General features: G+C 35.0%; 1 protein-coding gene across 3 annotated transcripts in view; it reads right to left on the reverse strand.

Moving 5' to 3' along the window:
* The window catches only part of LOC138698374 (glutamate receptor ionotropic, kainate 2), a 546735-nt gene that overhangs the window by 142990 nt on the left and 391177 nt on the right, over positions 1 to 12568 (reverse strand). For all 3 annotated transcript variants that reach the window (XM_069824247.1, XM_069824245.1, XM_069824246.1), the window contains one exon: positions 9787 to 9951. In XM_069824247.1, coding sequence (XP_069680348.1) covers positions 9787 to 9951 — 165 coding nt within the window. The remainder of the gene's footprint in view (positions 1 to 9786; positions 9952 to 12568) is intronic.

Below are 12568 nucleotides of genomic sequence, written 5' to 3' on the forward strand. Positions count from 1 at the left end.
TATATTTTATGCCATACTGTAATTGTTTCCAATGATGATAAATACTCGTACATTTTGACTGAGGAGACTGTTCGATGTTTCATGCTAAGTGGTGAAGAAATCTGATGAAGATGAAGCGTCCAATCATAAAAGGAGAACAGTTCAAGAAATTAGAGAACTCAAATATAAGGGAAGTAAGCTTATGCTTATAGAAAAGACAAAAGAAGAAGCTGAAATTTTAGATGTTGAGATTTCAAGTTTAGTTAAGATACTTAAACACTGAGGACCATATTCATAGACATTTTTAGCGCGGGCTTCCGGTGGATGATCAGCGAACTAACGTTTTTCGTATTCATAAACCAGTGTTGCGATATGATATATGAATCCTGTACAAGTAATCGCTCGATAGCCGGGGCTAGTTTAGCACGCTCGTAGCGCGGACTAGCGAAATGTCTATGCATAGAACCCTGAGTCTTTTACTGTGAAATTTAAAATTCTTCATACATTTGTACTTTCATAGTTTTTATATTGCCTTAATGAAACTTGTAAGATTTTGCAGCTTTGCCATGTTAAAATAATTTGTATCTTAACAGATATAATGATGATTATATAAAAATAATTACACCCCATCCTAGATGAGAATTGAACGTTTTTATTTCTTTAAACACATAGAATTTGATGAATGGCATAGTGCAAGTCATACACAATTACATTATTCATGTTGACAAGCAATTTTAGTGACATAAGAATTACATTTGAAGAGTCCACTGCAAGAATGATGGATGTCATTTGGAATACATTTTACAGGAGAAACAATTGAAAGTTTGAAATGTTTAGCACTCAAAGCTTAACTGTGATTTTCCGATCATTACTGGATAATGACTATTAGTGTTAATGCCATATAACTCTGTATGTACATTCTATATGGCTTAAGCTATGCATTGATAGTCTTGGTTCATTTTCGACAAGAAAGTGACATCCATCATTCTTGCAGTGGACTCTTCATTTAGTTTTAATCTCAACTGGCTTTCAGATAGGGATTCATTAAAAAAAGATCTTTGTCATTTTACCATGCACATTTCCAAGAGGTCTTGCATTTGACTAAAGAGGTAATGGAAAAGTCATGAGAAAGTTATGAATTTGATCCATTGGAAATCGGTAGACACCCTGTATAGGAAGTAGTAGGGCTACAATTTATATTTTGGATTGTAGAGGCCCTGTGAAATTTACCTCAGACGGTATCAATTGTTACAAGGTTGTTTATCTTTGTGCAAAATAGGTTATACGATGACATTCGCTTTACAGTTTGGGAAAGTCTTAGAAATCTCAGGAACTCCAAGAGAGATTCAAACCCATTCCCGAACGCAGCCCTGATTCGGAAGTCTATATTGATGACATAATTTAATATTCCTGTCAGAGTTACTACAATTCTGATAAACCTATAGAGGAAGAAAAAGAATTCTCAGAAATAAATCGAAATAAGTTTTTTTCCTTGAAATCTTCGTTATTTCCAAGTCTTATGCAATAACGCATGCTACGTTGAGGAGTCCTGTTTCCTACAGTCTTTTCCTCTTTACCTATCTTTTATTATTATTTTTGTCCTCTTCAAGCATCCTTCAGTTTTTTTTATTTCATCTGACTTCCATTTTATTATTTTTCTTCAACTTATCTCTGCCAGTAATTGCATGTCTTATGTGCCTTCCATTTCAAATCTCAATCCTCGGATATCTTCATTACTTTTCTCTGTTTTATAATCGTTTATAACTCGACTTAGCAGCAGCGCTCAATAAAACGGCTATACATGGCGTAACAACCGTCATTTGTTAAATTGACAATCGCCTTATCACAGATGCTATAAAGGTCAAAACAAAAGAACGACTCGCTTAACAAAATTAACAAATAAAACGCTCTTTGGAAGCGATAAACTTCCATTTTAGTTCAAAAAGGGGATCGTTAAAATGTAGGGAATGAGATATAAATCTACATGAATATTTCGCGAGAGGTGGCTTTCAGCAAAATAATATCAAGCTGGCGTTTATGCACATAGAAAATGTGTGCCCCAGCTGGCCATTATATCTAGACTTTGCATCGCTTCTGAAACATGTCGGACGTATTGTTACGGTAGCACAGCTTTGCGTCGAATGTTGACGTTACTCTGGCGTGATAACTATCTCTTATTTGTTTACTGACCTATTTTGAAAGAGTATCGGTAATTTATAAACAGGATGCATTGTGTCCCACACCGCAGATTTACGTGAAGAAAGAGAAGAATTTTTTCCCTGAATTAAAGGGTTCAAGGAAAGATCTTATTATTAGTGTTGTGGGATTTAATCGATTAATCAATCAGTTTCTGTTATAAGATTAATCGATCAAAAATATTTAATTGAATAATCGAATCAATTAAAATTAATCGGTTGTAGTTGATATTAATTATTATTTTGTTAATACAAATTCATACTAAAATTCCGACAATATTTCTCTCTCGGAAATTACTTGCTTAAAAGCACAATAGTACTGTTATTTTCTAACTGTAAACCAGGTAGCGTAGGGAAAATCTTTGCACAAACACTTCAGAAAAAGATGGAGATATGAGGACAGTGACCTAGTCTACCTCCATTGAAAGTTGAAACTCAATATGAAACCCTTATTAAGTTTTATGGTTTTACAAGAAAACTTCCACCTTGTTATCAGCTCATCTTCGTGGCATATGAAATACATACTTTTCTGGAATTCGACCCCCTCATCACTTATAAAATAGCCATGTCTACACTGTGAGAGCGTAACTATCTTATTCTCTTTCTAAAATCTGGTAATTCGATTACAATAGTGGCCAGTCTTCTGTTTCAACTGCTGTACTTTTGCAGTTGCAGTTTTTGTACTGAGTTTGTATATGAAAGTTGTGTGTTTAGTTTCATAAAGAAAAAAAAATAGTTTTCTGTGGTTTGTGAAACGTGTAAACTCCATTATGTCCTATGAAAATTTGAGAGATAAACTCGGTGAAACGTTTGGACTTAAATTGAACGATCGTGGAGAAGTGCTTCACAGAAAAAAAGTTTTTTCGTGTTTAGTGATGCGGGGAACATTGTTACTAAACGTAGAGCGGCACTTAATTCGGAGCATGCGAATGCACTCACATGTTTAAAATCATGGATGAAGCAGTATTAACTAGGTGAGTCTTCATATTTTTTGTTATTTATGTTTGTCTCAAAAATTCCTGGAGAAATTGACACCATAAATTATAAGCCTTATAATCAGGGAACGGATTTATATGGACTAAAAATATATGAAATATGTAAATATATATGTAGTTATTTTTACCAAAATATGGAATTAAATATGGATTTTTACCAAAATATGGAATTAAATATGGACTTAAAATTATAAAAAAATGACTATGTACGTTAAATATTGGTACATTTTAATCAAACTAAACAAAAAATATAATGGACGTACCTTATCTTCCAATGTAGTTTCAACAAAACACAATTTTTATTGTCTGTTACCATAACAATAGGTTACAAACATTTCTTTCAAGTGCTGAAAAGTGAATCTTCTTCTATTGTCTCTGAGGATAGATTTATACTGACTAAAAGAGCGTTCGACGTCACAAGAAGTAACTGGTACATAATTCAATTTCACAATGTCTGCTGGGGATAAGTCCAAGTTAATCTTCACTGTTGATTCACCACTCATCACAGCAACAACCTTTTGTAGTTCTTCATATCCAGGGTTTTTTGAAAGTACAGTGTCCACCTTAGCTCTTACTGCATCTGCAACTTTACCTCTACCACGATTCAGTTGTTCCACAGTACTATTTATAATTTCAAAACTTTCAGATAGTGAAAGGTGCCTATTTTGGAGACTTTTGAGCGTTTTTATGATGCATGAAAATGTATGCTGAATGTGAGCTAAGTCATTCTTCACACTTATGTCACAGGTAACTGTTTTCGCAGTATCAATTGAGACTGCATCTTCAGAGTCCAATGCAAGGAGAACATTGTTAATAGAGTCTATATGTTCGGCATAATATTCAACTGCTTCTAGCCATGTACCCCATCTAGTTAAAATTGGCTTTGGTGGCAATGGAATTTCAGGGTACATTTCTTTCAACACGTTAACTCTACTGGGAGCTTTGAGAAATACTTTTTTCACTGATGAAATCAACAAATCTACTTTAGGGAAATTGTCTCTGACCACTTCTGCCACACGATGAAATGCATGCGCCACACAAGTAAAATGAGTCAATTTAGGATATACAACAGATAATGCTTGTCCAGCTTTGACCATATAAGGGGCAGCATCGCTAATAAAGAATAACACATTATCGTACATAATACCCTTTGGCCACAGGATACCCATAGCTTCGTTGAACAGTTTAACTATAGTTTTGTTATTGCACTTTTCTAGAACATCACAATGTAAAAGAATTCGTTCAGAATATTGTTCACTTAACAAACCGATAACTACATTACCAACAAGTCTACCTTCTTTGTCGGGAGTCTCATCAATGGAAACCCAAATTGAACTATCTTTAATTTCATCTCTTATCTTCTGTATTGTCTCATCGTAGATGGATGGAGCATACGTCTTCCTAAGTGTTGACTCATCCGGGATTGTATGTTGAGTATATTTTTCAAGGAATTCCCTGAAGACCTTATTCTTTAGTTTGTAGAGAGGAATATCAGCAGAGATGAGAGAACGGCACAGGTCGATGTTAAACTCAGATCTTACATTCGATGTTGTTGGTTGTGTTAAAAACAATTGTCTCTGCTTGGAATTTAGTTGTTTGTTGGCCTGATGTTTACTAGTTGTAATGTGTTGTTGCACCAGGAACTTTTGTGTAGATGATACTGCACACTGACACAAATTACAAAATAATATTTTATTGTCAGTTGATAAACCATCTTCTTTAAATTCTGAAATGTAACTTGTTAGTTTTGATTTTAAATTGACTGAATGACGTACTTTTGGCATATTTACCGTCTTTATAGTATGATTTACAAAACTGAACCTATGTGTACTCTGACTGGCATTTAACTGTTGAGCTGCACAACTGAAGTCTGTTAAAAATTTTAAATTAAATTAATACAGTTTTGTAACTTACTTTCCCATTGTTGATAGGACTGCTAATTTTCAAATAACTCTGATGTTAAAGGGATTACTGAACATGTGTTTAAATCTCTATTGTTGAAATGTATTTTTAAAAGTTAATGGAATTTTGTTTTGTTTTATTGTTAAACCTAATATAATATGGACTGTTTTATATGAAATATGGAAAATATATGGAAATTAACGAAAATATGTACTAAACTCTAAAATATGGAAAAATATGGAAAATAAAAGTAGGATTTTTCAACCCTACACATTGTGAAACATAAAGATAATGCAAAATATAAATTATATTAGCTTTATAAGTAAATATGTATTTACATATAAATCCTTTCCCTGCTTATAATAAATATGTTACTAAGTAATTAAAAATAGTTTTGTAATATGATATAATATACACAGATATACAACATTTAATACTTATGCTTATCACCGAACACAAGTTAAATTTAACAATAATTGTGTATTACAGTATATTAAAACATTTTTTCAACTCGATCAAAACTCGAAGTTAATCGATTAAATATTTTGATCGATCAACAGCACTGCTGATTATGTTCATTTGTCTAGAGAACAAAGAATATTGTTCAGCGGTATTCCTTGATGTTAGACAGTTATTTGATGAAGTTTGGCACACCAAATAAAAAAGTCCTTGCCATATTCATTTTATAGTCTACTGAAATCATAATATAGAAGATAAATTCTTTCAAATGAAATTCCAAGTTCATGTTACAACATTCCATCCATAAAATCAGGAATTCCACAAGATAGTGTTCTTAGTCCAATATTGTATATCTTATACAGGGTGTATCTAAATTCAATTTTCAAGCTTCTAGGGATGATACAAGAGACCAAAACAAACGTTTTTTTGTTAAATGACCATGTGTCCGAAACTAATTATTGAATTACAAAACCAGAAACTGTACTAACTGTAAGGAATAAGTGGATATGCCACGGTGTATCCACTGGATGGCCTGCTCGTTCTCCCGACCTCACCCCACTTGACTTTTATGTGTGGGGATACTTGAAGAGCCTTGTGTACGAGACTAAAAGTCTGAATTGAAGGAAGAGCTCGTCGCCCAGGTTCTTGCAGCTCCTGAGGCTCTATAGCACATGCCTAGAGTCTTTGAACGTGTACGACAGACAATGACACGTCGTTGCAGAGTTTGTATTAATGCAGGAGGCACCACTTCTCTTGTATCATTTCTACGAGTTTGAGTATTGAATTTGTATATTGGTGAGCTGGTGGTCTAACCCTTACTCTTGTCCCTTCCGCCATCCAATTCAGTATCAATAATAATAATAATAATAATAATAATGATAATAATAATAATGATAATGATAATAATAATAATAATAATAATAATAATATTTAAGTTCCGTAATGATGGGAGTGTACAGTAGTGGTAAAAAAACCGGACCTGCCCTTATAGCTGTTTTCAGAGCCTTGTTCACTCCAGCGCACGATAGACTGGTAACTAAGACCTTCGTGGTTCGAATCCTGCCAGGGAAAGAAACTTTTTTTTCTTCCTTATTCAAATTTATTCCCAATACTTTTCGATTGCTGGTAAAATTCATGTTCTGGGAATAATAAGTTAATTAAGTAGTAAAATATCGCTGCAATCGAAAAGTGTTGGGAATAAATTTGAATAAGGAACAAAAAAAAAGTTTCCTTCCCAGGCAGGATTCGAACCACGAAAGTCTTAGTTACCAGTCTATCGTGCTCTGGAGTGAACAAGGCTCTGAAATCAGTTACAAGGATCGGTCCGGATTTTTTTGCCTCTACTGTACGTTATTTTAGTAAATGTTTGCTGTACAGCGGTAGTTACATGACATTTACTTCACTACCCTAATAACTGAGGTTATATTAATCAGATTTAATGCAGTATTTATTTTCTTCACTTTTGTTAAATTTAATTTAATTTCTACTAGTTCCACCGAAACTCTCAGTAGTCTTCAACATGTCCATAAATGCTTAGAGTACAAACTGACCCAGTACCAATGAATTACAATTAAGTCATATTATTCATGTTCATACAAAATTTCCACCCATTTTTTTTTTTCGATTTTCCTGAAGTCGTGTTTAGAGTCAACAACCTTTTTTTAACCCATCGAAATAATGTAACATCACAGACGTTTATTGATTAAAAAGTCAGATGGATATACCTAACGATGAAATAATAAAGGACCCCGCTCATATTGCAGCCTATATAACAATGCTATTTAACGATTATTATGGTTACAACAAATAGAAAAATTCTGTACTATACAGCATATACAACAGCAGTAACCTTATATTATATTTTATTCCAATAACGATTTGAGATGTTACAGTTATACAGGGAGATCCAATTACAAATTTCGAGTGAGTGATTTAGGATAAGTATTTGACAAAAAATCTCAAATGTTATTTTAACGCGCTCTAATAACAATAATAATAATAATAATAATAATAATAGAATCCTTAATCTCTTGTACAGGAGCATGCTACCTTGACGACAGACCATCTTGTTGCTTCATAAATGTGTGTCTTCTGCACGTCCATTTCCTTTCCTTATTTTCATTTGGGATTATTTGTTGTCTTGTAGCCTATAGTTCTGAACTAGTTATTGCCTTAGGCCAGTAGCCTATGCTTTGAATATTTTTCTTCGCCAGCGATTACAAATGCTTCTATCCTACGTGATACTGTTTCAGTCACTAGCCAGCTTTTAGCCTACATAGTTTTCATTCTCAAAGTAAGTTTTCACTAGAAAAGTTCTGTGCCTAATACTGTACCGAACCATTGCCGTAATGATGCCCTCTATCACCTACGCTGTTCAACATCTATTTGGAGGATTTAGTGAAAAACTGTTTTCAGAACATTGGAGGAGTGATAGTAGGAGGAAGAAGAATAAAGGGTATAAGATTTGCTGATATGGCGTTGTTAGCAGAAGAGGAGGTAATACTAAGGGATATGCTACTAGAGCTAAATAACCGCTGTGAGCAGTCTAGAATAGAGATAAATGCCAACAAGACGAAGACCATGGTCATAGGAAGAAAAGTAAGGAAGGTAAATTTGCGAATTCTAAATGAGGCAGTAGAGCAAGTGGACAGCTTCAGATACTTGGGATGTACTATAAGTAGCAATATGAACTGCTACCAAGAAGTCAAGAAGCAATGGCAAAGGAAGCTTTTAATAGAAAAAGGAGCATCTTCTGCGGCCCGCTGGAGAAAGAACTAAGGAGTAGACTAGTGAAGTGCTTTGTGTGGAGTGTGGCATTGTATGCGGCAAAAACATGGACATTACGACGAAGTGAGGAGAAACGTCTAGAAGCATTTGAAATGTGGATTTGGAAAAGGATGGAACGTGTGAAATGAACAGACAGAATAAGAAACGAAGCTGTGTTGGAAAGAGTTGGTGAAGAAAGAATGATGCTGAAACTGATCAGAAAGAAAAGGAATTGGTTGGATCACTGGTTGAGAAGAAACTGCCTTCTGAAGAATGCACTGGAAGGGAGGTGAATGGGAGAAGAGTTCGGGACAGAAGAAGATATCAGATGATAGACGACATTAAGATATATGGATCATTTGAGGAGACAAAGAGAAAGGCAGAAAATAGGAAAGACTGGAGAATGCTGGGTTTGCAGTGAGAGACCTGCCCTTGGGCAGAACACTATGAATGAATGATATAGTGCTTAAAAGTTGACTTAAACTAATCGAACTGTTAAGATAGTTTTAGCTAAGAACAGGGAGTAGTTTAATTGTGAAGAGTGCAGTAACTTCCTCGGAAAATGTGTTAAATACAACAAGACCTTGTGAATCACCAGTATCTTGTTCTGAGTTGACGCCTGGTTCCAGCAGAGGAATGTGCTAGAAACTGTTTGAGAAGAGCAGCAAGAAATCTAAGAGACGAAAAGTGGAGGCGTTATTAACAAGTACGCTTAGACACTAACTTACGCTGGTCAGATTGTTTAGGCTATGATCGGAATAACGTTAAAATGAAGTTTTGAAAAACGTTGTTTCTGTTTTCCTTTTTTAGAATTGAAAAAAGTGGATTCTAAACTGGCTTAAGTCCAAATGACAAGTTATAAGTACAATGACCAAAACTGATGAAATAAATTTGACATTATTAGTATCTGCATGTGTTTTATCAAACTGATCTACTACAAGACTTAGCAGAGTCTGTGAAATAAACTTACACAGTTATATATAGGCTTGAAAAAGCTAAATAATTAAAACTTGAATAAAAGAAGTTAAAATCATAGAAAAAGGACTTATGACACTTTGAAATTCACCTCTTCAATAGTGTTTGTTAATTCTCATTTTATTTGAGGAAGACGAACTATCTTCCAATTAGCTTAATATGTTTTTTTTTTTTTTTTTTTTTTTTTTTGGCCAGAGCAAACCAAATAATAAATGATAGGAATTGGCCGTAATTATTCCACTTTTTGTTAAACAAACCGAAACATCGGTCTCAAGACTGTAAAACTCTATTTTAAAGTTATTCAGGAAATAATAATTGCTTTCGGTCGAGTTTTAACTTTGAATTCGACGTTTTCTTAAAAGGATTGGGAAGATTTTGTGATAGCTCGTAAAGAAGATAATACGTTCCTTTATTAAAATGTTAAAATACTGTGATATTTTTTGTGGACAGTGTATACTTTTAACAATATTTTTTCGTAATATATCGGACGTCCTTTTTTTAATTAATTAACTTACTTGTATAATTCCGCTGCGGTTGAGGATGGCGTGGCCAATGGGCTGGAACCTCTCCATTTGTTCCAGCGTCTCCAAAACGCGCGAGTCCTCTACGTCAACCAGGCGAAACGCAGTGATGTTCACAGAATTGTACTTGAAGTCCTCCAGGTCGAATGTCTCTATGTCCTGTAAAACATGCAATGGAGTTACTATTAGTCAGAGGGTTAATTGCATGAAGAAACATAATAAAAATCTTTGGGGTTTTCCATTATTGCGAGAATTATGAATTGATGTTTGCTCGTAGATTAACCTAAAGTAGCGGATTTCTCGGTCATTTAGTCACCATCAAATGTCAGTGAAGATAGGCCTAGAAGAAACTTGAAAGGAAAAAGAAGTATTATTCGTGTAATGTGATAGATCTTCATTTCATTCTTAGAGGAAGATGGCTGCTGAAAGAATTATTTATAAGATTTTATAAATTTACTTCCATATGGTATGTAAAATATTTAAACTACAGAATCCGCTAAAAAAAATGTATACATTATTTAAGGAACGAAAACTACGGTATGAGCCAAAATATACAGTACTAGATTTCGCGCAGCCCGCATGCGCATGCCTGTGTGTCTGCGTGTTGTTGCATCAACGTTATGTATTGCTAGTTGTGTAACGAACGTTGTGTTGTGTGATTGGAATTGACAGTGGGTCTCGCGACGGAGGAAAAAGTGTTCATAGTGGAGTATTATTTTCGCTCGTACGGAAATGGTTATCAAGGCGGGCCGAGTTTAAAGTTAGTGGCGCAACAATATCGTGAACACTTTAATCAGCCGGCATCAAGCAACACAGTTATGCTGTCTATCGTTACAAAATTTCGTCGTACGGGTAGTGTATTGTGTCAACGGAAGTGAAGGTCTGGTAGGCCAGTAACTGTGTCCACAAATGACAATCATGGACGTGTTGTCAATCAGGTGTTGCAGTCACCAAAGCGAAGTCTTCGACGAACATCCCTGAAATTAAACATCAGCAATACCGTCACTTCGACGATTGTTTAAAGGAGAACATTTTCAACTGTAATGATCCACCCACAACTGCGCCTGCATTACATCAGAAGATCGTCTCGTTTTTCAGGACTCTGCAGCGACCTATGTTCCAGAATATGTTTCAAAATCTGTCTACAGTGCAATGGAGCACATTTTGAACATTTATATTATCATACTGATAACCAAAGGACGGATCAGAGTGACTGTTCTTACAAGTTTACTCACCATTTACTAAAGTCTGTTTATGTTGAAGCAGAGACGGTGACTGCAGAAGTACACAACGGGCGCGTACCTGCAATGTCCGTACAGTTGTATCAAAAGAATGCGTACACTATGCTGTACATGACGGCTGTGAATTTGTACTCCGTTATAAAACAGTAGATTGTACTTACGTGTAAAGTGAATACTACGTAGTCTGTGCATTGCAGTGGACAATAATGTACATGCGGAGATTATCGAAAGTGAACGTTTCTGCGTATCTTACTTAAACAAAAATTATATCGTGATAAACTCCCTTCGACATCGCAAGACGTAATAAGTGAATACGAATAATATACTAACTTATATCAATATCTGATATATTTCTTTCACGTTTCGATCTGCAGGGCTCTGTTTGTTTTTGCAGCAACACATCTCGCACACCACACATGACTGAAAAATCGTTATTATTATTATTTTTTTTTTTGCTAACACATTCTAAAGTTTCTCGTTCTCTTTTTTTCGTAACTTATCCGGCTTTGGTTTCCTTAAGCTTTACAGATACTTCTTCCACTGTTTATAGTCTTTGGCATGTGTAAATCATATGTTTGTAACAACGTTATGGCTTTCGGTAAGTGACAAAAGTTCTTCTGTATGAAATCTACACTAAAGATCGACTGAAATGAGGGATTTTGCTATTTCAATTGCATGTGCCTCTGTAGAATCTAAACTATTGATCACTTTCACAATTTGAACATAATATGTGGCATAATAGAAGACAGCGTCCAGCCAACTACCCCATCTTGTTATTATTGGGTTTGGTGCAAGGGGAACCCCGGGAGCGATTTCCTTGAATTTTTGTATTCGGGAAGGTGTTTTCAGAAACATTTTCTTAACATTACCTATAAAGCTATCGACGTCACTGTAAGAATAGTGAATTACTTCCGCCACCCTATGGAGTCCATGTGCTAATCAAGCTAGGTGAACCAACTTAGAATAAATTATTTTTGTGACCTTGGCCGTTTTTATCATGTAGGGATCAGCATCTGTGCTTAAAGAAATAGGCTACATTATTATACCTGATACCATTAGGCCACAAAATATCCATGGCATTAGAAAATACGGTTGCCATTGTTGTGTGGTTCACCTTTTCTATCGTCTCACACGTTAGTAAATATTTCTTTCCAGTAGGCCACTACTATGAGTAGTTCATCGGATAGTCGTATTCTCACATAATAACTTCGCATTTACTTTTACTAGCAGTAGCATACGCCACCTGTTTGCGAAGAGGAACATGATGTTCCTACTACGTACTGTATAATTCTTTACCCACTGTCTGTACCTAGGGAACACGTGCCGATACATTCTGCTCTCTGCATCAGTAACGTGAAGTCACGGAACCTGGTCACTCTGATCCGCCCTCTGCTGATAACTAACAACAACAAATAACAGTAACATATTGTTCCAGTATTGTATATTTTGGCGCATAATGTATTTACTATGTGTTTGTTTTATATTTAAATACTGATCACATATGTAGTACTGTCTTCAGTTAAGCACATGGTTAC

The sequence above is a fragment of the Periplaneta americana genome, chromosome 4 (assembly GCF_040183065.1).
Source record: "Periplaneta americana isolate PAMFEO1 chromosome 4, P.americana_PAMFEO1_priV1, whole genome shotgun sequence".
Classification (NCBI taxonomy): Eukaryota; Metazoa; Arthropoda; class Insecta; order Blattodea; family Blattidae; genus Periplaneta; species Periplaneta americana.